Source organism: Salmo trutta, chromosome 7, assembly GCF_901001165.1.
Source record: "Salmo trutta chromosome 7, fSalTru1.1, whole genome shotgun sequence".
NCBI classification, from domain to species: Eukaryota; Metazoa; Chordata; class Actinopteri; order Salmoniformes; family Salmonidae; genus Salmo; species Salmo trutta.
In genome coordinates this window covers 29,699,933-29,727,434 of record NC_042963.1, presented here as the reverse complement: position 1 = coordinate 29,727,434, position 27,502 = coordinate 29,699,933, and the positions used below count along the sequence as shown (strand labels likewise).

The following is a 27,502-nucleotide window of genomic DNA, read 5'->3' as shown; positions in this document are numbered from 1 at the left end:
CCAGAAACCTTACATAACCCTAACCTTTTGAAATGTCTATTTCAATGGGTTAGGGACGTCCCAAGTATCCCTGATTGCATTGACCACAATGCAAGCGACACTCGGATGAATTTAGTGAATCGGTTTCCGGTAGTGACGTTGTTCCACTTCCAGGGAGGACTTCTGCATTGTTTTGATTCTGAGAGCCCCATCGCCAGCTAATTTCTGGATTTTTAACCAAAAAGAACAAGTTACAGGTTAGTGTACTCTATTGTGAACAAATTATTAAATAAAGTGAAAAACACAGACCTGCTTCACTATTGTCGGATTAACCAAAACCCTTTTAACCAGCTAAGTAGCGAGCTAGCTAAGATGCATGCTAGCTAACGTTAAAATTGAATTAGGACATGTAACGTTAACGTTATATCTTCCCAGAAGGAACTTCAGTTGTGCTAAGTCAGATAAGATAAAGATGTATAACTAGTCAAGTATAGTTACCTAGCTACCTGCCTTGCAGACCAGAGACTAGTCAGCTAGCTAGTGCTTGGCAAGCTATTAAACAAATTGTCTAGTCAGACCATCACTAGGGACCTCAAACGTTCAGCCTGCTGCTCAGACCCCATGGACGCTCTAGTCTAGACCAGTGGTTACACCAAAACAAGTATATATATTTTTTTCTTCCAAGAAACTCAGTCCTGCTTTAAACTTACTCTTGAAACTTGTAGTTGTAAAATGCACTAGGTGCAATTTCGAAATTGGGTAGTGAATGTTAGTCATTGCATACTTTATAACTTGTCAGAGATGTCCAGATCAACTAGCCCATGTCAGCTACAAAAATAAGATACATTTCGTTTTTTTAGCTAATAGATATTATTGTACATTTTGTCACTCAAATGTCACATGAATGCACATTAGACATTGCAAAATGTATAGAATTGAAAGAAAATTTGCTTTAAAATGGTAAGCAATGTTGCACCCCATGGGAAAATGTGTAGAATTGCAGGAAATAAGCTTTAAACCTGCAAAATTCTCTCCAACAAGAGGTGTAAACGATCTGTGTCATAAACAGTGCTTGTGCCCATAGAAATAGACGTGGTGTGCCCCCGCAGGCCCCCCCCTGCAGGAGCATTTTTTTAAATCTCTAAATGGTTCAACTAGTGAGAAAATGTGATTATTTAAAATATCTGTGGTTTTGCTTCATTTACTGTCATCCTAAATGAATATATGGCAATGTATATTAGTCTACTTACCATGATGTGGACGGTATGTTACTATAACACAAGCTGACGCTTGAACACATCAAATTGGGAGGAATTACACATCCTTTTTACCTCAGATTGGTGATCTTAGTAAACAAGTTTATAGTCAACATGATGACAAGATCAATTGCTTAAAGGGATATTTTGTTTTTTTTGCATTTTAGACCTAATTTTCCACTTACTTTCAGTGTTGAAGCAGCATCCAGACAGTTGATTTGGTCAGACTTCCATTCCTGAGATTTCTTTGGCTGGCTTAGTTGCTTGCATGAGCCATATGGTGGTAATGGCCAGACTCACCCAAAAAAATGTGCTTCAAAACGTCCCACAAGAAACTCTACAGCCATCTCATGTCTTTGTGGCCTATACACACACGTCAATATCAAAATACTTAACTGTTTCCACTATTACGAGCATAAATGTGTATAACTCCCGACTTTTTACTCCCTGTTTTGCCCTTGTCTTACAACTCATTTCTACGCCACTACTACATCCGCGCACTGCTAGTCTCGCTTGGCCACACCTCCAAATTCCACTGGCCTGGTTTTGAGGTTGGCGCAGGGCAGACGGCTTTCAAGCGCTACACCACCCAAAATGATTAAATCAAAACATGTCTAAGTCAGACAGCTGCGAGCCTGAAGAGGATGCATACTTTGCAGAACCATCATTTATATGAGCCAGAATATGCTGATGAAGAGCATTGACAGATAGAAGCCAAGACAACACTGGGGGAAATGGCAACAGGTGATCCGGCAGACCAGCAACAGCACCCAGAAAGAGAGTCACAGTGAACTGTAAATGTGAAAAATGCAAGGTAATGCCGATCAAAATTGGGTGTCTGTGCAGTTCCGATGGGACTTGATAAAGCCAACACTTGAAGAACTACATTTTTCTGCCAAAGACACTTATGGTGTCGGGAACAGCACAAGTCTGTGACAGATCATGCAGATTTCCCAGCCCGTATCAACCCAGGAGTAATTGAAAGGTTTTTCCATGTCCCTAAGATCAACTGGGGAAAAAGGGACCACATCCAGCAGGACCAAAAAGGCAGCTGTCTATATAGTAAGTTAACATTTTAAATTTAAGTTATCAATAATGTACAGTATAGATATACATTTCAATATATTATGTGTCCTATAATGATCCCATATTGATCTTTTCCCATTCCATAGTCAATATTGTGATGGAATGGGCACTCAAGGGAGAAGCTTGGAAAAGGTAACGGACGAGTAAAGCTGTCCTGCGTTGCTGAGGCAATCTGTAGAAAGAATCCTTCACCTTCAAGAGTATACGTTGGATTTAAGCAGTCTGAGGACACACATCTGGTTCTCTGAACCACTTGATTCTCAAGAATGTATAAAGACTGAACACGTAATGATACCAAGTTTTATTACACATCTATGGCTATAACCATGTAAATATAAGGTGTATAACTGCCTATGAGTATGTGAACAGTTACTTGATCTTCAACATGTTTCCAAATAAAGCTTGTTTTTATGACACACAAACATGTTCCCAGATAAAGACAACACTGCAAGTATGTGTTGTTGACAATCAATTTGTAATGAAGGTAATAAAAGTAAACACGCATACATACAACTAATAGAAAAATACACTTTTGAATAAGTAAATGAACATGTAAACATGTTATACACTACTACTTTAGCAATCCATCTACCTATGTACCTTCTTTGAGATCTAGGCTATCCGTATCCTTATCCCTATTATAGCTAGTGAAATGCTGCTAGTTTGCCTTATTCATATTTCCGTATGTATAGCCACGCGCTCTGTTGACAAGCAAGAGATGACACCTACTCTGGAGTGTCAGAGTTGTTGCTGAAGTAGCTAGTCCATTTTCTTCAAAATCATAATTGCGAATGTTTGCAGAAAAAAACAATCGCATTTTTTGACAGCCCCCCCCCCAAAAAACATAAATGACAAAAGAATTTTATGTGGAGATGTTTTGAAGCATGTTTTTGGGTGAGTCTGGGTACTACCACTATATGGCTCATGCAAGCAACTAAGCCAGCCAAAGAAATCTCAACTGTCTGTAGGATGCTTTAATACTAACAGTAAGTGGAAAATTATGTCTAAAATGCTAAAAGCATAAATATCCCTTTTAAAACAGATCAATATATTTGGTTTTGTACTGTTGATTTTGTCGTTAGCGCTGAGGGTCGCAGGACTTAGAACGCAGCAATAATTTTCTTTCTCAAATGGAAGGGATCATTTGGGGCGGTTTCTCTATAAAGGTTGCTGGCCACAAACCAATACACGGATTTGAAAGTCAAACTATCACATACAGTGGCTTCAGAAAGTATTCACACCCCTTGACATTTTCCACATGTTGTTACAGCCAGAATGTAATTTTTTTTTTAAACGTGGAATAGTTTTTTTTTGACATTTTTACAAATTAATATAAAATGAAATGCTGAAATGTCTTGAGTCCATAAGTATTCAACCCCTTTGTTATGGCAAGCCTAAATAAGCAAATTTTGACTCCTGAGCTTAACTCCTCTCTGTACCCCACACAAATTCTGTGAGGTCCCTCAGTCGAGCAGTGAATTTCAACCACAAAGACGAGGGAGGTTTTCCAATGCCTCGCAAAGAAGGACACCTATCGGTAGATGGGTAAAAAAAGAAATATAAGCAGACATTGAATATCCTGTTGAGCATGGTGAAGTTATTAATTACACTTTGGATGGTGTATCAATACACCCAGTCACTACAAAGCTACAGGCATCCTTCCTAACTCAGTTGACCGAGAGGAATGAAACCGCTCAAGGATTTCACCATGAGCCCAATAGTGACTTTCAAACAGTTAGAGTTTAATGGCTGTGATAGAAGAAAACTGAGGATGGATCAACAACATTGTAGTTACTCCACAACACTAACCTAATTGACAGAGTGAAAAGGAAGCCTGTAAAGAATAAAACTATTCCAAAACATGCTTCCTGTTTGCAACAAGGCACGAAAGTAATACTGCAAAAAATGTGGCAAAGCAATACATTTCTTGTCTTGAATAATGTGTTATATTTGGGGAAAATCCAATCCAACACATTATTGACTACCACTCTCCATATGTTGAAGCATAGTGGCGGCCGCATCATGTTATGGGTATGCTTGTAATCATTAAGGACTGGGGCATTTTTCAGGATAAAAAAATATATGGAATGGAGCTAAGCACAGGCAAAATCCGAAAGGAAAACCAGTCTGCTTTCCACCAGACACTGGGAGATTAATTCACCTTTCAGCAGGACAATAACCTAGAACGCAAGGCCAAATATACACTGGAGTTGCTTACCAAGAAGTCAGTGAATGTTCCTGAGTGTCCGAGTTACAGTTTTGACTTAACAAATCGTCTTAAATCTATAGCAAGACCTGAAAATGGTTGTCTAACAATGATCAACAACCAAGTTTGACCGAGCTTGAAGAATTCTGAAAAATATAATTTGCAAATGTTGCACAATCCAGGTGTGGAAAGGTCTCAGACTCACCCAGAAAGACTCACAGCTGTAATCGCTGCCAAAGGTGCTTCTACAAAGTATTGACTCAGGGGTGTGAATAATTATGTAAATTAGATTTTCTGTATTTAATTTTCAATTTGCACAAAAAAATCTAGACATGTTTTCACTTTGTCATCATGGGGTATTGTGTGTAGACGGGTGAGGAAAAAACATATTTAATCCATTTTGAATTCAGGCTGTAACAACAAAATGTAGGAGTAGGAATACTTTCTGAATGCAGTGTAAATAGCAGCCAACTGTTGTCACTGTTGAAATCCTATGGCGGGTCGTAATTCGTTGAAGTTAACTAAGAGAAAAAGTTGTTTGTTCCATTTTCCGTGAAGGTAGCCTCCCGAAATCAACATCCACCATTCCAAAATATATACTGAACAAAAATATAAACGCAACATGCATCAATTTCAAAGATTGAGTTACAGTTCTTATAAGGAAATCAGTCAATTGAAATAAATTCATTAGGCCCTAATCTATGGATTTCACATGACTGGGAATACAGATATGCATCCTTGAAAAAAAAGGTAGGGGAGTTGATCAGAAAACCAGTCAGTATCTGTGTCACCACCATTTGCCTCATGCAGCGCAACACATCTCCTTCGCATAGAGTTGATCAGGCTGTTGATTGTGACCTGTGGAATGTTGTCCCACTCCGCTTCAGTTGTTGTGCGAAGTTGCTGGATATTGGCGTGAACTGGAACACGCTGTCATACACGTCGATCCCAAACATGCTCAATGGGTGACGTCTGGTGACTATGCAGGCCATGGAAGGACTGGGACATTTTCAGCTTCCAGGTATTGTGTACAGATTCTTGCCACATGGGGCTGTGTCTTATCATGCTGAAACATTAAGTGATTGCAGCAGATGAATTGTGCATTCAAGTTGCCATCGATAAAATGCAATTGTGGCCGTAGCCTGCCATTGACATCAGCAAACCGCTCACGCACATGATGCCATACACGTGGTTTACCGTTGTGAGGTCGGTTGGACGTACTGGCAAATTCTCTAAAACAAAGTTGGGAGGTGGCTTATGGTAGAGAAATTAACATTCAATTCTCTGGCAACAACTCAGGTGGACATTCCTGCAGTCAGCATGCCAATTGCACGCTCCCTCAACTTGAGACATCTGTGGCATTGTGTTGTGTGACAAAACTGCACATTTGAGTGGCTTTTTATTGTCCCAAGCACAAGGTGCACCTGTGTAATGATCATTCTGCTTAATCAGCTTCTTGATATGCCACACATACAGGTGGATGGATAATCTTGGCAAAGGGGAAATGCTCACTAACAGGGATACAAACATTTGTGCTCAAAATTTGAGAGAAATAAGCTTTTTGTGCTTAAGTACAATTTCTGTGATCTTTTATTTCAGCTCATGAAACATGGGCCCAACCCTTTACACATTGCGTTTTATATATTTTTTCAGTGTACATTCAAGGACAAGCACATTTTTACATTGTTGGAGGGAAATGCTTTAAAACTCTGGCCCTGGGAACCCAAAGGGGTGCACATTCTCTCTCCCCCGGCCCCCACCCAACCCCAATGAAAGGATTGATGGGTGCCGAGGGCACCAAGACCTGGAAGCACAACTCAGAGGTATACAGACAGGTATGGTAACAGATTTTTATTAGCAGGATCAAGCCATCCACACACAATGGATGCATATCAAATATTTAAAAATAAAGAACAGCATCAGTAAGCCAGACAATTTACAAGTCAAATGGAGGGTCAGGCCCTTGTAGGTCTATAAAGGTTCCCCAGGTGGAATGAAATACATCCTTTTTAAAGTACAACCTATTTTTTTTCTAGTTTTAATAAAGTGAATCAAATTGTGCAGTCATCGACAGTGCAATGGAGGGTGGACGTTTTACCACTCAAGAACTATACATCTCTTGGCGAGGATAGTAGAGAAAGCAAGTGCATCCTAAACTTGTCTTGACACCATTAAGTCAGTAGGTGGTAGACCAAAAAGGGCAACCAGAGGGCACAATTCTACATTGACTCCAAAAATGACAGACGTCAAAACATAACGATCTTGGCAGCAAAACATATGACAGGGATGCAAACTAGTCACCTTTCGGCGAAATTCGCCGTTTTAAATCCAAAATAGTGATTCGTGTAGATCCGATGAGAACTTTTTTGGGGGGGGGGGGGTGGAGGATCACTACTGGCTGTAAGCGAACGAGTGATGCGCGTTTGGAGCAATACTATCCAATGCTCAGCCAATCGATCACATAACAACAGAATGCAGCGCAGCACCCGACTGAAGAGAGAAGAGATCCAATTTACTAGTTACAGCATCAGCTAGAGCTCTGGAAAGGCAGCTTGCCAGTTACAGCAGCGCGTCCCCTGAACGATAACGTTAGGCGAGAAGCCTGACCACGGACACGGGGTGAGAAGGTGATGAAGCCTACTTCATTGTGCTGTAACCGAAAAACAACGGGCATTTGGAAAGTTTGAGGTGAGGGAGACGGTGTGGTGGAACAAGTATTAGCATTGTTAAGTATCTTGCTAGCTGGATCGAATTCTCCTTTAGCTAGCTAGAGAAATGTTGAGGAACATTAGCCAACTTATCTGATCAAATAATTGAGTTTATGGCGTGAAAATTAGCTTGCTAATAAAGTCAGACAGCTGACGTTAGCTAGTTAACGTTACATCAGATGAGCTAACGTTAATAACCTTACCAATTCGCTATAGTATTAACTGGTATACGACTCCTTGACGTTCCTCAAGTTATAACGCGTTAATTGCTTACTGGACCCTAGCAATATGTGAAATTGTAACTAGCTAACGAACTAACCACTATCTGTTAAATAATGTTTTCCCTCTACAGTATGTGATTAATTTTCAGAATTAGGTGAAAATGAGGCATTGCTTGTTAACAAGTGGATTCAGGGATCAAGTGTAGCTGGAGCTGGGCCTCGCTATAGAGGTGAAAGGAACACCACACACTTTCTCACAGGCAGAAAGTGTACAATGTAATAATGTGCAGTGTAGCCCAAATATATTGTTTTTGTTGTGTTGAACTTGACAGTAACACGTGTGTGTGTGTGTGTGAGGGGGGATGATACTTTCTTTTTTTTACTCGGTGAACGTTATTTTTGCACATGTAGCCATCGGGAACTTAATGTCTATGCTGGCCACTATAATAGAGCAAAAATAGAATGCCAGTTTGTTTCATTCTATTTCTACTTTAAGATGTTTTTTTCCCCCCCAAGTGCAATATTTAGATATGTGTGGTCACAAGCCTTCTATTATAAAGGCTGTCATGGCTAACCTCAATATTAGTGTATTGTTTTTTTTTCAAGACTTGAGTGTCATTTGCAGTAAAGTCTAGGCAACAAATAACATTGGATTGCTTTCTTTACATGTTTTAGCTGTGAGTTAGGTTCACATGAACCACTTTATTTTACACACAGAGACTGATCATGTAGATCATATTCTTTGTTGTTTAATTAGTTAACATGCATTTCCCCCTAGTGTCACCTTTTTGGGCCCTGAGCAGTCTGATATGAGTAAGATCTACAGAAGCCTCTACATCGGTCACATAGAGGGTCTAGGTTTGGATACATTTTACTTAGCCTGGACTTAGTCCAATAGATTCGGTGTAGCAGCTTGAACTGAACAAGTGCATGTCTAGCACAAATAGACGATGTATGAACACTCAACACTACTTGCTTCCATTCCTCATTGAAGAATTCATAGTTAAGATCTTCCCATTTTGTTTTAATGTTCAGAATAGAGGAGGGTTGTACCAATGAGAGAGAGAGGCATATTGTTGCAATTTCTTTTCAGGCCCTGGATTAAAATAGTGTCTAATAGTGAAGCTGCATTCCGTACTTGAGTTATTTTTTAGCATCTTTTACTTACGGTTTTGTGCACCAGGTTTATTAACCTCTCTGTGACATGTGGGACAACTATTATATCCCATTTTAAAGATACACTTCTCGTTAATCCAACCACATTGTCCGATTTTAAAAAGGCTTTACGGCGAAAGCATAACATTAGATTATGTTAGGACAGTGCCGAGACAAGAAAAACCACACAGCCATTTTCCAAGCAAGGAGGGGCGTCACAAAAACCAGAAATACAGCTAAAATTAATCACTAACCTTTGATGATCTTCATCAGATGGCACCATAGGACTTCATGTTACACAATACATGTATGTTTTGCTCGATAAAGTTCATATTTATATCCAAAAACCCAATTTTTTTACATTGGCGTGTAATGTAAAGAAATGTTTTGCCTCCCAAAACTTCCGGTGAATGACCACATCAATTTACAGAAATACTCATCATAAACATTGATAAAATATTAAACTGTTATTCAAAGAATTATAGATACACTTCTCCATAATGCAACCGCTGTGTCAGATTTGCAATAATCTGAGTACAGCGCTCAGAGACGAAACCAAACCCGCCATTTTGTGGAGTCAACAAACCTCAGAAATAACATTTATAAATATTCACTTACCTTTGATCTTCATCGGAATGCACTCCCAGGAATCCCAGTTCCCCAATAAATGTTCATTTGTTTCGATAAAGGCCATATATATGTCCAAATACCTCCTTTTTGTTTGCGCGTTCGGTGGAGTACTCCAAATGCACTGTACTCGCACAGCTAAGTTCAGACGAAAAGTCAAAGTTATATTACAGTTCGTAGAAACATGTCAAACGATGTATAGAATCAATCTTTAGGATGTTTTTATCATAAATCTTGCATAATATTCCAACCGGACGATTCCTTTGTCTTCAAAAAAGAAAAGGAACACAGCTAACTCTCACGGGAGTGTGCGCCACTGAGCTCATGTCATTTTCTCAGTCATCTGACTCCAGGACCTCTTATTCTCTCCCCATTCACAGTAGAAGCATGGAACAACGTTCTAAAGACTGTTGACATCTAGTGGAAGCCTTAGGAAGTGCAAAATGACGCCACAGACACTGTATACTGAATAGGGAATCACTTGAAAAACTACAAACCTCCGATTTCCACACTTCCTGGTTGGATTTTTCTCAGGTTTTTGCCTGCCATATGAGTTCTGTTATACTCACAGACATCATTCAAACTTCAGAGTGTTTTCTATCCAAATCTACTAATAATATGCATATCCTGCCTTCTGGGCCCGAGTAGCAGGCAGTTTAATTTGGGCACGTCATTCATCTGAATTTCCGAATACTGTCCCCTGTCACTAAAAAGTTAAACAGCTGAAAATACAATCTTTTTGGTTATTGAAGATATATTTTACAGCGGTTTAGATTGATTCTCCAGGATGCACTATGCATTGTTTGTTTTGTCACTAACGGAAATTAGGCAAACCATTCCAATTCTAGCAACCAGGAAATGGTGGAATGATTTCGGCATATTGCAATCAAATTAGAAATCAGCTATCATGCTGGTTAATGCGATGGATGTCTATTGAATTTGGAAAAATTCACACACTCGGCCCCGCCCCACCTACTCAGCCGGTACTGAGTTGCGGCCGTGGCATACTGTATACATTTTACGAAACAGTATGGGCTAAATAGTATGCAGTTTAATCTTAAGGATCGAACCCTTTTTTTTTCTATTTCAATTTCCGCCCAGAAACAGCAGGGGTTCAAACTGTAGAACCCAGCTCCTACATTTGAATATAAAAATTGATTTTATCAAACAAAACTGCTACATTTTATCTCTGGGACCCCCAGGATGACAAATCAGAGCAAGATTACTGAATTATTTACCTTCAGAGGTGAATATATCAAACAATTTGCCGTGATAAAAGTTTTTTGTTGTTGTGCACTCCTAAAACAATAGTATGGTATTTTTTCACTGTTACTGTGCAGTTAGATTTAACAAGAATGTAAGCTTTCTGCACATATAAGACATGTCTATGTCCTGGAAGTTGGCTGTTACTTACATCATTCTAGTCACATTTGCGCACGTTAGCAACAACCGCCCCGGTATAGGGACACCGATCCCGTAGAGGTTTTAAGTATGTTGGACACTAGTATGGGTATTCGGACACAGCCAGTAACTTGTCATTTTTGCAGATTTAAGTGTATGAGCTAGTAATGTATCTATTGTTTACAAATTAGCTATGATATAGCCAATGAATATATATATAGCACAACTTCAGATTTCACCCCCACCTCAAAATCGAATGGTTGGAAGTGAGCTTCTTTTCTGCTCCCGCTTTGGCCATGCAGTGCGCCTCGTAAGTGATTCCTCGTTCTGAAATGATCAACTTTACCCTGTATATTTAAAAAATGACCATATACACTGAGTGTACAAAACATTAGGAACACCATCCTAATATTTAGTTGCACCCCTTTGCGCTCAGAACAGCCTCAATTTGTCAGGGCAGGGACTCTACAAGGTGTCATTCGTTCCACAGGGATGCTGGCCCATGTTGACTCCAATGCTTCACCCGAATGTGTCAAGTTGGCTTGCTGTCCTTTTTGGTGGTGGACCATTCTTGACACACACAGGAAACTGTTGAGTGTGAAAAACCCAGCAGCGTTGCAGTTCTTGACACACTCAAACCGGTGCGCCCTGTTCAAAGGCACTTAAATCTTTTGTCTAGCCCATTCAAATCTCTTTAACCTGTCTCCTCCCCAGTATCTACACTGATGTAAGTGTTTTTAACAGGTGACATCAATAAGGGATCATGGCTTTCACCTGGTCAGTCCATGTCATGGAAAGAGCAGGTGTGCCTAATGTTTTGTACACTGTGTATACTGATTGTTAAAGCAAAACTATAGCGGATGCCAAACCTGAACAATATAAAATACATTGTAAGCCCCGTTCACCAGGAAGGCTATAGCCAGATGAGTTGTCTCCGATAGCTTACTTTTATTCCGGTTAAACGTTTTCAACAGCGCATAGATAAAAATAACCTAGCAAATTACATAGGTTGTCACTCAACTAAGAAAGCCTAATATCACTCATGACATTTTAGCATTTGACTGCTGAAGGTGCCACACAGATGTGCAAGATCAGAAACAGACTGTGTCCCTTGTTTTGGTCAGCGTGCGAAGCTGGGCACAGTGTGAAGTTTGACTAGGCTACTGATATTGCCTGGGGCTGTTCAGAATGCAAAATGACTTGTAGATCAATGACTGTCAACACAGTTACATGCTTAGTTCGGCACTGAAGGAGAGGACGCATCAGTTGTCACAAAATATTAGGTATATCTGGAAGTTAGAAATAAAGTAATATGAGCAAAAATAACATTTTGAATTGGCGATTCGTATTGCTTGAATCGATTTTCTGACCGACGCATGCTACATTTGGATCGGTTTGGAGACCACGGACCGATGCAGTCACATCTTAAACATTTGAATTGGGAACCGATGCGAATTGGTGAATCGTTACATTCCTACTTTTATCCCAATTTGCGTTGATAATGGTCTAGGCCGAAGTGGTTTTCTCCTTTGAGTTATCTAATACGCTCATTTCTTTTTGTAGAACAGTCCAAACGATTGGAGTGAGAGTCAAGTGTTAAACGATAAGGGCATGACATCACTGCGTCCAGCATCCAGACAGCAAACGTTGACACTGACTCAACTGGGTCTCAATGTCAGTGCTTCACTGTCAAAGAGCAAAGGAAGGAATCGTCACCTCTATTTCCAGTTTCAGTAACTTCCTGTTAGTCACGGTGTGCACTGCACACTAAGGACCAACATGTTAGGCCTATTTGCCTGTTTCGTCTTATAGGCTACAGCCTGAGCCAAAATAAATTATTGGCCCAGCGTCGTCCGCGTTTGGCCGGGGTAGGCCGTCATTGTAAATAAGAATTTGTTCTTAACTGACTTGCCTGGTTAAATAAAGGTTATATATATTTTTTAAATAGGGCTTTGGGCCGCCACGAGCTGCTAGAACAGCTTCAATATGCCTCGGCATAGATTCTACAAGTGTCTGGAACTCTATTGGCGGGATGCGACACCATTCTTCCATGAGAAATTCCATAATTTGGTGTTTTGTTGATGGTGGTGGAAATCGCTGTCACAGGCACCGTTCCAGAATTTCCCATGTGTTCAATTGGGTTGAGATCTGGTGACTGAGACACGCACACACACCTTTTAAACCCCCATGCTCCTTTGAGACCCCTCTTTCATTGCGATGTGTAATGGAAACGGCACATATGGGATATGTTTTCATCTGTTTGGCGGGTGGATTTTTCTTTTGTCAAACTTCCTTAAATGTGACAAATTATGATGGAAACTTTTTTGAATAAATTACGATTGCTGAATAATTTCAAGGTACGCGGGGCAAAATCAATTTTTTAAACTATAAACATTTTCTTTGCAGGACAAGGATTGTCCTGACTTTCAAGAATGCCTGAATTGCTTCACTTTGCTTTTCTGGCTGGCTGACAAGTTTCACCACAATTATTTTAGATCTACAGGAGTGTAAGTTTCACAAAGGCACAGACCGTGGCGACACATTGGAACGTGATAATTATTAGAATAGGGCAGATATTAGTCAATTATTGCATTCTATCCATGCTGGCTTTCGCTGGCTACCTGAGACATGAGGGCACACAGGCTGTCACCAATGTATTCATGGACAATTTGCCTAATTGGGTAATTGAAACACTTCAACTACTTCAATTTTATTCGACACTAAGTTTGTGAGAGAACTTTTTTTTAAAGTCTGGCGTCATTACGTCCAGCTGTTTATATTGACACGATAGTTAAATCGAAACGCACCCTTGCAGGCAATTGCTGCATCTATTTTCTATGCAAACTTTCTAAATGTCGACACAAAATGACTGGACAAGTTAATGGAAACAATTACAGTGATCTCTTCTAGCCACTGTAGCTGAAATAACGAGTAACTGGGCATTTTTATAAATGACCCTAAGCATGGTGCTTAATTAACTCAGAAACCTCACCTGTGTTTAGGCACCTGCTTTCAATATACTTTGTATCCCTCATTTACTTAAGTTTTTCCTTTATTTTGGCAGTTACCTGTATGTGTGTACTGTGATTTCCCCTGCAGTAGAGGGCACTAATGCTTCATTCCACTTTCCTCTGGGTAGAGTTTTCTTTCTTGATCTGTCAGGAGTTCCTGTGTTTTCTCCTAGGATTGTCTTCAGTAGCAATTGCAACAGTAGTGTTATTTTTGTATATATATATATATATATATATATATATATATTATTTTTTTTACAATGACTTTGTCAATTCTGTCTTTTTTTAAAAGGACATTCTACTCCAATGCATGAAAATTCAATTATGCTGACACCACCTGAAATAACTGATGTGCGCCACAGAGCAAGCGCAAGCGGTGGCTCTGCTCGTGGCTCTCATTTGCGCTTCTGCTCACTTTTTGAAGGTAGTTTTGCGAGCCATTGATAGGATATTTGAATTACAGGAAAGTTTGCAAGATTATACTTTTTTTGTAGCAGTCTGCAGAAATGTTTAGACTGTTAAGGTGCTGTATGCACAATAGGAACTAATGTTGTTTGTTTCCACTGTAGGCTCCTTTCCTGGAGGCTGAGGCGATGGAAGAGCAGACAGGCTCACCTGGTAACACAGACAACAGCAGCCAGAGAAATGAAGAGGAGGTGAGATCATGTCATTTAAATAACCATTACACACTCAGGGCTGGTTTCCCGGACCCAGATTAAAAGCCTGGACTGTAAAACGTTCAATGGCGTGTTAGATAAGGGCTGGAACAAAAGCCACCACCCCTTGCCTAGAGTTAGCTTGCCTGGAATCCAAACTGTTTCAACAGAGGATATACGTTTTGGATTCCAGAGCACCATTTATGATAAGTGCTAACTTTAGCTGTGTTTGTTTTGCCACATCTCCCCACCCTTCCCTCCGCGTCGCTGCAGAAGCCCAGGCGCAGCAGCTGGACCAAGGGCCGTAAGAGGAAGAAGCCAGTGAAGGACAGCAACGCCCCCAAGGCACCGCTGACGGGCTATGTGCGCTTCATGAACGACCGGCGTGAGCAGCTGAGGGCTGAGCGGCCTGACGTGCCCTTCCCAGAGATCACCAGGATGCTGGGCAATGAGTGGAGCAAACTGCCGCCGGAAGACAAGCAGGTTAGCCATGCAGCTACACTGGCCTGAAAGGGTTAACCCCTTAAGGTCTATGTCCGTGCCCCCACTGAAAGCTAATTAGCATAATAAAAAAATCCCAATTAAAATCTGTCGGTTTAAGTTAGAGATACTGTTTCAGTTTTTTGCACTGGATGCGTCTCAATCCACCGCATCCGCCTATGTCGCACAAGGTGACTGAGCTAGAGCAGTGTTTGTCAGACCATGAGACATCTAGAAAATCGTGGTTCTCACAAAATCGTCAGTAGTGTCCAAACGGTTTGGGCTACAATATGACCCATCTGTGGAAAGGTGAGACTCAAACACTTAAATGTTGTTTTTCTCTAGGACCCCCACAGGCCTCCCAAGACTCATCTGAAAGTCTCCCGGTACCAAAACAATGAATGGAAGTATATATGGAGACTGTTTAGTTCCAAAAATAAGGGGTTAAATACATGTATAAAAAAAAATATATACATTTGGGGGGGGGGTGTGAAACTATCTGTTGTTCCTTGTAGTCAATCTGTTATTCAATGAGTTTGTATGGGCTAATAGTAGTAAGGCCAAATACACATTTATCAAATTATTTATTATATAAACTCGGCAAAAAAAGAATCGTCCCTTTTTAAGGACCCTGTCTTTCAAAGATAATTCGTAAAATCGAAATAACTTCACAGATCTTTATTGTAAAGGGTTTAAACACCGTTTTCCATGCTTGCTCAATGAACCATAAACAATTAATGAACATGCACCGTGAAGTGGTCATTAAGACACTAACAGCTTACAGACGGTAGGCAATTAAGGTCACAGTTATGAAAACTTAGGACACTAAAGAGGCCTTTCTACTGACTCTGAAAAACACCAAAAGAAAGATGCCCTGGGTCCCTGCTCATCTGCGTGAACGTGCCTTACACGGAACCCAAACCGTCTGCGGGCGAACGCCATCGTGCGTTATCGTGCATACATTTATTTTGTCCCCCTACACCAAACGCGATCACGACACGCAGGTTAAAATATCAAAGCAAACTCTGAACCAATGACATTAATTTGGGGACAGGTCGAAAAGCATTAAACATGTTTGGCAATTTTGCTAGTTTGCTTGCACTTGCTAGCTAATTTGTCCTATTTAGCTAGCTTGCTGTTGCTGGCTAATTTGTCCTGGTATATAAACATTGAGTTGTTATTTTACCCGAAATGCATTAGGTCCTCTACTCCGACAATTAATCCACACACAAAACAGCCAACCGAATCGGTTCTAGTCATCTCTCCTCCTTCCAGGCTTTTTCATCTTTGAACTTATATGGTGATTGGCATCTACGCTTTCATAGTGTTACTACACCGACCAGCAAAACAGTTCGTCTTTCAATCACCCACGTGGGTATAACCAATGAGGAGATGGTACGTGGGTACCTGCTTCTATAAACCAATGAGGAGATGGGAGAGGCAGGACTTGCACCGCAATCTGCGTCAGAAATAGAAAGGAGCCCTTGGCATTGCAGACGCTCGTTGGTGCGGGCGAGCAGTGTTGGTGCGATAATTAAATGACATGGATTTCAACATTTATTAAGCGACGCACGCGATGTGTCCGGTCTGGTTAGGCATGCTGCAAGGAGGCATGAGGACTGCAGACGTGGCCAGGGCAATAAATTGCAATGTCCGTACTGAGACGCCTAAGACAGCGCTACAGGGAGACAGGATGGACAGCTGATCGTCCTCGCAGTGGTAGACCACGTGTAACAACACCTGCACAGGATCGGTACATCCGAACATCACACCTGTGGGACAGGTACAGGATGGCAACAACAACTGCCCGAGTTACACCAGGAATGCACAATCCCTCCATCAGTGCTCAGACTGTCCGCAATAGGCTGAGAGAGGCTGGACTGAGGGCTTGTAGGCCTAATGTAAGGCAGGTCCTCACTAGACATCACCGGCAACAACTTCGCCTATGGGCACAAACCCACTGTCGCTGGACAAGACAGGACTGGCAAAAAGTGCTCTTTACTGACGAGTCGCGGTTTTGTCTCACCAGGGGTGATGGTGGGATTCGCGTTTATCGTCTAAGGAATGAGCGTTACATCGAGGCCTGTACTCTGGAGCGGGATCGATTTGGAGGTGGAGGGTCCGTCATGGTCTGGGGCGGTGTGTCACAGCATCATCGGACTGAGCTTGTTGTCATTGCAGGTAATCTCAACGCTGTGCGTTACAGGGAAGACCTCCTCCTCCCTCATGTGGTACCCTTCCTGCAGGCTCATCCTGCAGGCTCACCCTCCAGCATGACAATGCCACCAGCCATACTGCTCGTTCTGTGCGTGATTTCCTGCAAGACAAGAATGTCAGTGTTCTGCCATGGCCAGCGAAGAGCCCGGATCTCAATCCAATGAGTACGTCTGGGACCTGTTGGATCGGAGGGTGAGGGCTAGGGCCATTCCCCCCCAGAAATGTCCGGGAACTTGCATGTGCCAAGGTGGAAGAGTGGGGTAACATCTCACAGCAAGAACTGGCAAATCTGGTGCAGTCCATGAGGAGGAGAGTCACTTCAGTACTTAATGTAGCTGGTGGCCACACCAGATACTGACTGTTACTTTAGATTTTTACCCCCCCTTTGTTCAGGGAGACATTATTCCATTTCTGTTAGTCACATGTCTGTGGAACTTTTTTTAGTTTGTCTCAGTTATTGAATCTTGTTATATTCATAGAAATAGTTATATATACATACATACATACATACATACATACATACATACATACATACATACATACATACATACACACATACACACACACATACACACACACACACACACACACACACACATACAGTGGGGAGAACAAGTATTTGATACACTGCCGATTTTGCAGGTTTTCCTACTTACAAAGCATGTAGAGGTCTGTAATTTTTATCATAGGTACACTTCAACTGTGAGAGACGGAATCTAAAACCAAAATCCAGAAAATCACATTGTATGATTTTTAAGTAATTCATTTGCATTTTATTGCATGACATAAGTATTTGATCACCTACCAACCAGTAAGAATTCCGGCTCTCACAGACCTGTTAGTTTTTCTTTGAAGCCCTCCTGTTCTCCACTCATTACCTGTATTAACTGCACCTGTTTGAACTCGTTACCTGTATAAAAGACACCTGTCCACACACTCAATCAAACAGACTCCAACCTCTCCACAATGGCCAAGACCAGAGAGCTGTGTAAGGACATCAGGGATAAAATTGTAGACCTGCACAAGGCTGGGAGGGCTACAGGACAATAGGCAAGCAGCTTGGTGAGAAGGCAACAACTGTTGGCGCAATTATTAGAACATGGAAGAAGTTCAAGATGACGGTCAATCACCCTCGGTCTGGGGCTCCATGCAAGATCTCACCTCGTGGGGCATCAATGATCATGAGGAAGGTGAGGGATCAGCCCAGAACTACACGGCAGGACCTGGTCAATGACCTGAAGAGAGGTGGGACCACAGTCTCAAAGAAAACCATTAGTAACACACTATGCCGTCATGGATTAAAATCCTGCAGCGCACGCAAGGTCCCCCTGCTCAAGCCAGCGCATGTCCAGGCCCGTCTGAAGTTTGCCAATGACCATCTGGATGATCCAGAGGAGGAATGGGAGAAGGTCATGTGGTCTGATGAGACAAAAATAGAGCTTTTTGGTCTAAACTCCACTCGCCGTGTTTGGAGAAAGAAGAAGGATGTGTACAACCCCAAGAACACCATCCCAACCGTGAAGCATGGAGGTGGAAACATCATTCTTTGGGGATGCTTTTCTGCAAAGGGGACAGGACAACTGCACCGTATTGAGGGGAGGATGGATGGGGCCATGTATTGCGAGATCTTGGCCAACAACCTCCTTCCCTCAGTAAGCGCATTGAAGATGGGTCGTGGCTGGGTCTTCCAGCATGACAACGACCCGAAACACACAGCCAGGGCAACTAAGGAGTGGCTCCGTAAGAAGCATCTCAAGGTCCTGGAGTGGCCTAGCCAGTCTCCAGACCTGAACCCAATAGAAAATCTTTGGAGGGAGCTGAAAGTCCGTCTTGCCCAGCGACAGCCCCGAAACCTGAAGGATCTGGAGAAGGTCTGTATGGAGGTGTGGGCCAAAATCCCTGCTGCAGTGTGTGCAAACCTGGTCAAGAACTACAGGAAACGTATGATCTCTGTAATTGCAAACAGGTTTCTGTACCAAATATTAAGTTCTGCTTTTCTGATGTATCAAATACTTATGTCATGCAATAAAATGCAAATTAATTACTTAAAAATCATACAATGTGATTTTCTGGATTTTTGTTTTAGATTCCGTCTCTCACAGTTGAATTGTACCTACGATAAAAATGACAGACCTCTACATGCTTTGTAAGTAGGAAACACTGCCGATTTTGCAGGTTATCAAATACTTGTTCTCCCCACTGTATATATATATATATATATATATATGTGTATGTGTATATATACTTCAAGGGGTCTTACATTTTTGAATCAAATAGCAAAATGATCCTTTTATGACCTTCTTAAGCAGCCTTAAATTAACCATTCAAGAGAATACTTTTTGCTCATTATTGTGGATCGTTACTCCAAATACAAAGGATTCCTATTCTGTTGGTTTTGACGGATGCCATGAACATTGATCTATTGTAAGGAAATCACCACCAGGACAGATTTCCCTCTACTACAACAATCCGGTCTGGTATATCCTGTTGATTGTATTTTTTGGGTGACCGATATTTTTGCATTTTGAAGGGGGATTGCTCATTTTTGTTTTTTGATTGACTTTGGGACTATTTTTGGATTGGATTCTGGACTTCCATATTGACATTGGACATTGAGAATTGTGTTGGGATTCTATTTGGGATTTGGACCTAAGAAAGTGAATTGTTTATTTTGATGGAAACTGATTTGTTGACAATATATGCATATTTATTGCTCACTTGATATAATTTTGTCTGTCTTGCTTTGGTTGCTCTCATATGAACACAGTATTATTTGAACTTTAATAATGTAGAATGGTTTTAGATCCAAGCCGATTGTTACACAGTTGATGGATAGTGTCAATCGCTTTAACTGGAGGAAACTGGTATTCCTCTCATTGTGTCCACTCTATGGGGTCCAAGTCGCTCCACCCTCTTACCACCCTCTGTCATTCCCCCATATGCTTATTAGCAGCACAGCAATTCGGCTACAGCTGTCAATATTAATTCGAATTTTGAATCGATCAAAAAGGTTTTAAGCGGCTATGATTGATATCCTGTTTCTCCCCCTCTGTCTCTCTCCCTCTTCTCTGTGTGCAGCGCTACCTGGACGAGGCGGAGAGGGACAAGGAGCGCTACATGCGTGACCTGGAGAAGTACCAGAAGACGGAGGCCTACAAGCACTTCACCCGGAAGGTGCAGGAGAAACAGAAGGTCAAGAGGCACCGGGGAGGTAAAACACCACCGAAAGAGTTGTGTCATGTTCATTAGGGCATGCAACGGTTGATCCTATAACGCTCCTCTCAAGGGCTGCATCCCAATTATAAAACAGTTTTCCTTTTCTTTATAACCACTGATCAGAAAAAAGGCCAGTGCACCTTTGAAACTTGACAATGTTTGCCCCCACAGGCTCAGATGGGTTTGAAACAACATATTTCTCCCTACAGATCAGCTGTGTTGAAGGAAAATAGTTTGGTTCAACAGCCCACACAAGCCTTTCAGCCTTATACATGTGCTTTCTGTTCAATATGATACATTGGCAAGCTGCTCTTTTGTTATGCCTTCAAATAAGACAGATGAGAAAAAGCACCCCATTGGAAACACTGGAGGTTGTGTACAATACAACCTTGTTATCAGATACATTTATTTGATAGCTGAGCTATTCTGTGCTTTGGGATGGCTCCCATTACTAGTTTTAAAACATCTCTTTGACTCATCCTCAATGAGTTCAAGATGTAGCGAAGGCACGCTGCGCAGAGGAAGCATGAATCATCTCCTGTCCCTTTTAAAAAATGTTATTCCTTCCTTTCTCACAGATGGCGGGCACCAGGTAGCCAACGAATCTCTTCACGAGGTGAGTTGACCCTACCACACCCAATCCCTCCTATACGCTAAAGCAAACAAATAGCTAAAAGTGCTCGTCTTGAAGAAAATCCAAATGGGTCCAGTCGATTGGCTCGAGGGCTGGAAACAGCAAGGTTGTTGCGCTAGTCAAACCAGGGAATGGTTAATATGATGATGGAAATGGTCCCGTGGGGCTCAGTTGGTAGAGCGTGGAGCTTGCAACACCAGGGTTGTAGGTGTCTGCTAAATGACTAACATGGAAATGGTCCCGTGGGGCTCAGTTGGTAGAGCGTGGAGCTTGCAACACCAGGGTTGTAGGTGTCTGCTAAATGACTAACATGGAAATGGTCCCGTGGGGCTCAGTTGGTAGAGCGTGGAGCTTGCAACGCCAGGGTTGTGGGTGTCTGTCTGCTAAATGTCTAACATGGAAATGCAGCTTGAAAAGGTCTGTTTTGTAGTAATCGCGCCATTAGCATAAATCATAATGCTGCAGTCACAATTGATCACACATGAACAACTTAATGATTTGTTGTATGTTGGGCATTCTTATAAGGGCCTTGGCACAATATCCTCACCTAAGTACCCCAACTTCTCAAGGGTCTGGCCCCCTCTCGCTTCACATTAAGCGCTTACTGGAGCGGCACTAAAGCCGGATTAAACCCGCTTTGACACTCATTTATGTAGGGCTGCAAGCCCATGGCTTCTGGTAAGTGTGTAATTCATTTTTTATGGAGTTAAGCACTGTAATTAAAGGGTATGGCCTTTTCAAACACAGGAGGGAAAACACCAAGGTAACTTCTTAGCTGGAATTAGGAGTTCTGAAATGACACCAGCATTTCTTCCAGATTAGCATACTCTTTAGGTGGGGCGTAAAGGCTTGCGAAGCAACATCCAGGACTGTAGGGTACAGACACAAGACAATGTTTTCAATTCATACTTATTGCTCTTATTTTAGCACTACATCTTTTTCCCACTTTTAAAAAGATTCCACTCATAATGCATGTTTAACTCCATAGTGTAACTTTGTTTATGACCATCTACTGCTAAATGACTAAAATGCTGTAACTAAGCATCCCCTTTTTCCAGAGTTTCAATGCGCTATCCAGTGAGTGGCCAATCTCCACCTGCTGCCATCCCACTGCCCATACAAGATGAATGAGCACAGCCCAACACTCATTAGTCCACATCACAATAGCAAAGATCACTTTTACTACAAGGGCCCACTGTGCCTGTCTAGCAATAGACACTAGTGTTCAGTCCAATGAGAAATTATTGTGGTTTAGGGAAATGATTGGTGGCAACAGTGTTTAAACTGTTAGATTTTTACATATTTTTTTTTTATTTAGCAGGCTTCTTATCCAGAGCAACCTATGTTGCAGCCACCAAATGTTGGTGCAATGTATATGGTTGATCAGAGCTTCAAACCATTTCCTCCCCCTCTCAAATGTGTTCACTCAGTTTTACAAGCATCTCTCTCTCACCCACTCACTCGTTTTTTTTCTCCACCCCATTAGAAGGACACAGAGGGCAAGGAAAGGTCTGTGTTCGACATTCCCATCTTCACAGAGGAGTTTCTCAACCACAGCAAAGGTACACAGCATTTTTGCTTTGCAATGTTTGTTTTACTCCAGTAACTTCCTTCCAATACTAAAATGTTGTTGACTAGAGCACCCATACTCATCTCCAAAATAGCTGCCCCTCTTTAGGTAACAACACAATAGCAACTAAAAACACAGAGAATTCAATTGAATTATTGATACTATTTACCCTCCCTGCTACCTCACATCACATACCTTAACACCCGTTTCCTCCTGACCGAGGCATTTGTCTGTCTTCGCACACAGCACGGGAGGCGGAGATGCGTCAGCTGCGCAAGACCAACATGGAGTATGAGGAACGCAACGCGGCACTGCAGAAGCACGTGGAGAGCATGCGCGGCGCTGTAGAGCGCCTGGATGGCGACGTGAGGCAGGAGAGGGGACGCAACGGGCTGCTCCAGCAGCACCTGGAGACCCTGCGCCAGGCCCTGACCAGCAGCTTCTCCTCTGTGGCCCTGCCTGGTGAGTGACACACACACACACAAACACAGCTATATAAAAACAATACCACACACACACACACACACACATATCCCTACTGTCCCCATCACACACGCTTCAGTACCTCAGCTCAAGGTCTTATGTGATCACTTCAGGGAAACAGCAGATATCTTTTGTTCATTACCATCAACCCTCACTTAAACGGCTACTTCAAACCGCAGAGGCCCTGTTTGAAAACTTCTGCCTCCTGTCACCTTTTGAGAACTAATTTTCTGTGATTATGCAAGTCCTCCTTGTTGATAAATTATTCAATATTTTAGGGGGATTATAACCAGGAGCCTGATTTGACATTTCCTCCTGTGTGAAATTTGCATGGATAATCTTCAGAGGGAAACAGAAGTAAAAGCTCCTTGTTTTTATTCTTGTGCGTTTTGGAACCCTGAGTGAGCCCTTAACGTCCCTCCACCATTCCTTGGTTCTATGTGTTCTACACCTTGATATTGTAAACAGGGCAATATTCATTAGGCACCAAACAGACAAACATGGAGGGACTACCTGAATTTTTCCAAAAAGAAAATACTCGTATTCCTTTTCCATTGCAAAATGTTTTGCTACGATGTACCCTAGTTAAATAGGACTCAGGCCTGTATACATTCCCATGCTCAAGTTACCCTCTCGCCTGCAGTTAGTGGGGAGACCCCTACCCTGGACACCATCGACTCCTACATGAAAAAGCTCCATGGTATCATCCTGAGTAACCCGCAGGAGCACGATAACCTCATCGGCACCGTAAGAGAGGTGGTCAACCGGCTGGACAGGTAACTACCAAACTCTAGTTTTTTTTTGTGTGTTATATTTTACTTCTAATTGCATGGTGAAATTGTATTATCACAAAAGAAGTTTACCTAACACTCTTCCCTATTGTTTTGAAAGAACTGTATAAATCCTAGTTAATTCCTTTTTCATATACACTACATGACCAAAAGTATGTGGACATCTGCTCTTCGAACATCTCATTCCAAAATCATGGGCATTAATATGGAGTAGGTCCCCCCTTTGTTGATATAACGGCCTCCACTCTCTGGGAATGCTTTCCACTAGATGTTGGAACATTGCTGCAGGAATTTGCCACGAGTATTAGTGAGGTCGGGCACTGGTGTTGGGCGATTAGGCCTGGCTTGCAGTCAGCATTCTTTTTCATCCCAAAGGTGCTCGATGGGGTTGAGGTCAGGGCTCTGTGCAGGCCAGTCAAGTTCTTCCACACCGATCTTGACAAACCATTTCTGTATGGACCTCGCTTTGTGCACAGGGGCATTGTCATGCTGAAACAGGAAAGGGCCTTACCCAAACTGTTGCCACGAAGTTGGAAGCACAGAATCATCTAGAATGTCATTGTATGCTGTAGAATTAAGATTTCCCTTCACTGGAACTAAGGGGCCTAGCCTGAACCATGAAAAACAACCCCAGACTATTATTCCTCCTCCACCAAACTTTACACTATGCATTCGGGCAGGTAGCGTTCTCCTGGCATCTGCCAAACCTATGGTGAAGCGTGATTCATCACACCAGAGAACGCATTTACACTGTTCCAGAGTCCAATGGCGGCAAGGTTTACACCACTCCAGCCGATGCTTGGCATTGTGCATGGTGATCTTAGGCTTTTGTGCAGCTGATCAGCCATGGAAACCCATTTCATGAAGCTCTAGACAAACAGTTCTTGTGCTGACGTTGCTTCCAGAGGAAGTTTGGAACTCGGTAGTGAGTGTTGCAACCAAGGATAGACAATTTGGCTGAGCTGCTGTTGCTCCTAAACGTTTCCACTTCACAATAACAGCACTACAGTTGACCGGGGCAGCTCTAGAAAGGCAGAAATTTGACAAACTGACTTGTTGGAAAGGTGGCATCCTATGATGGTGCCATGTTGAAAGTCACTGGGCTCTTCAGTATGGCCATTCTACTACCAATGTTTGTCTATGGAGATTGCATGGCTATGTGCTCGATTTTATACACCTGTCAGCAATGTCTGTGGCTGAAATAGCCAAATACAGTAATTTACAGAGGTAACCACATACTTTTGTATATATAGTGTACCTTCATCATGGGATATTCTCTTTGATCCTAAACTTAGGATTTCCCCCAACATTGCATGCTGTAAAACCAGAGAAAAACTGGTGTGAAACCAGACTGAGCTAGCTGCAATTGAACCATAGCCCTAGGTTAATGACAGCCTGGGGCTAGGAAACCCATTTAAAAACTCTTAATACCTTTTGTGATTATTTTCTCTTTTGTAGGTAATTGGACTCAGCTGGACTATTTGACTGTTGTGGCCACAGGGATTGTGAGAATCCAAACCTCTTCCTACCACTTCATTGTCTGGTCCAGTTTAGGATTTCCACCGAGACGGTGATTTTAAAACACCTTTTATTAACTTTAGTGAAGTGAAAATGTGTTGGGAATATTATTATTATTTTTTTTTATCTGTTGACGCTATCAGTGTAGTTATAATCGTTTTATAGAAAATGCCGTCCTGGAGATGATGTCAGTTCAAAAATGACTTTGTTCTGTAAGATTCCAAACTTCATGTGTCATTCAAGCCCCATTCCAAGCATAAATAACTTCTCTGCCACTGTGTCAACGTAATGATGTGCATATTAGAAGTATTTGGTTGACATTTGAATTCACTTAAGCCTGTATGTTTACTGTTCTTTTTATTTGTCAAATTCTTTTAATGTCAAGATTTGAGTCTCTTCAAATGTTAGCTGATTTGAGAAATGTCACATTGTGTTTGTGTTGCATCACACATAAGCAGGGGTGGTTTGTATTCTATAGCAAAAGCTTTTGTTAAAACAATTCTGTGCCAGTCCAAATTTATTTTGATAGTTGTGGAAAAAGTACTCGTTTGTCTTCAATAAAATGCATTTACAGAACAGTGTTTAATTAACATTTTCACTGTCTCGATAAATCCACATTACCCAGGTAAAACCTTTTTTTTTTTAATTGGTCTTCCACTTTAACACAAACGTACATACACTTTAAATCAGAAGTGGGGGGGATATATTTTATTTTTATCCAGTCGGATAAACACTCCAAACAGCCTACCCGACCACTCGGAGGCGTCCACATGGTAAGCAAGCACACCATTGCCTCGTTTTGTATCACATTCCAATGATAAAACTGGGGGGTACAAAAATACAACCCCAGTGAACGTTGTGCCCCTGCTTAAATAATTGCTTAGTCTGCTGCACAAAAGTAACTAAACGCATTGCCAAAATGATATCCATGTGTAGCAGAGCATCAGACTTAGTATTTGGTGCATCTTACATTTTTACTTTGCAGGAGGTACATATTACAGATATACAAAGTATAACTTATATACATGATCACGGATGAGTATCTGGGAAACAGGAAATGTCACATTGGGTAACGGCTCCTTCATAAAAAGTTCAGATAAATGAATCCTTAGACATTTTTTTTTGTGAATTGCAACAACAACAAAAACATCGCTTTCATCGCCCTGTTAGATACTACATTTTCAACATGACAAATAAGCATGCATCTATCAGATCGTTCTCACAAATGTATGCTTTTTGAGGTCTGTTCAGTTTTGGTTCGTTATTAAAAAAAATGTTCACGGTTCTCCATTTCAGTTTAGATTATTTGGGTTGAATGCTGTAACACAGAATAAAACAAAAGTCCCATGATGGTAGTGAGTGCCCATAACTGCTTATCGCTTATTAACCATTTATTGACATTACATTAAAATAGTTCATTTGGGTAAATTACATTCCAAGTAATCTCATCTCTATAGAGCTGCTGCCTATGCTGTCTGACAAAATCACTATTTGTAGTTTTCAAAGTAAATAAGGCATACTTTTATGACTGGTGACTACCAACTATCAATCACTTAGATCATGCATTTTCAGGTAGAGATACCTGATACCTCTCATGATCGTGCATTCTCTCTTCAGTAGGCGTAAAAAAGAAACAAACCAGACAAGTAGATGCGCAATGGATTATGGCCATTGTAGTTAATTATCACAGTTTATGCACTACAACTATGTAGAATATTGGCCTGTTGGAAATTACAACTCCCTACTACATCGCTCAGTTCAGCCTGGATCTGATTTACCTTTAGAGAAACTGTGCAAGGTGCGCATTGAACTTAAAGAAGAAAGAAATGGAAATCAGTCAATTGTTTAAAAACAGAAAAATAACTGAAATGTTGGTTAATCGCTCAGCACTACTATCAGATGAACTCAAGAGAAGTTCAACTATAGGATCCTGACAAGTTATAGCACGTGAAAGATATTGCTTCGGATCCCGTTCGCCACGTCAACTTGTTCAAAACAACCCACAGGGCATTTATTAGTGTGGTTTATATTACAGTGTCAACTGCGGCAGAAGAGATTCCTCTATTGTGGTGCCAAATAATGATGGGCTTATGCAGCTCTGTTTATGTGAAAAATATTAGGGAAGCAAGTGTCTTTAATCTCAAACAGCAGGCTTCAGCTCGTGACATTGCACAGGGCTCAGAATGCGCTCCTCAAACAGGCTGAGTTTGAAGACTCTGTTTGCCTGATCAAATTAAACCGTGGCATTAATCCTCTCCAATCCCATCACGATTTGACATTGTGATTG

General features: G+C 41.6%; 1 protein-coding gene across 2 annotated transcripts; it reads left to right on the top strand.

Moving 5' to 3' along the window:
- The first annotated feature begins 110 nt into the window (after positions 1-110).
- Positions 111-25,795, top strand: hmg20a (high mobility group 20A). Of its 2 annotated transcripts, XM_029758536.1 has the most exons (9): positions 111-236; positions 14,220-14,306; positions 14,580-14,789; positions 20,082-20,214; positions 20,798-20,835; positions 22,340-22,415; positions 22,670-22,885; positions 23,550-23,682; positions 25,156-25,795. In XM_029758536.1, exons 2-9 carry the CDS (start codon positions 14,244-14,246, stop codon positions 25,157-25,159), a joined length of 873 nt encoding a protein of 290 aa, XP_029614396.1. In that variant the 5' UTR covers positions 111-236; positions 14,220-14,243; the 3' UTR covers positions 25,160-25,795. The 2 variants fall into 2 exon arrangements, with proteins under 2 accessions (XP_029614396.1, XP_029614397.1); XM_029758537.1 differs by lacking the exon at positions 25,156-25,795 and having other exon boundaries at positions 23,550-23,686.
- Positions 25,796-27,502: the final 1,707 nt, after the last annotated feature.

Coding starts and splice junctions, on each gene's coding strand:
- hmg20a (XM_029758536.1), top strand. CDS start 14,244: ATGGAAGAGCAGACAGGCTCACCTGGTAACACAGACAACAGCAGCCAG. Junction 20,215..20,797: donor GGTCAAGAGGCACCGGGGAG/GTAAAACACCAC, acceptor CCTTTCTCACAG/ATGGCGGGCACCAGGTAGCC. Junction 22,886..23,549: donor CTCCTCTGTGGCCCTGCCTG/GTGAGTGACACA, acceptor TCTCGCCTGCAG/TTAGTGGGGAGACCCCTACC.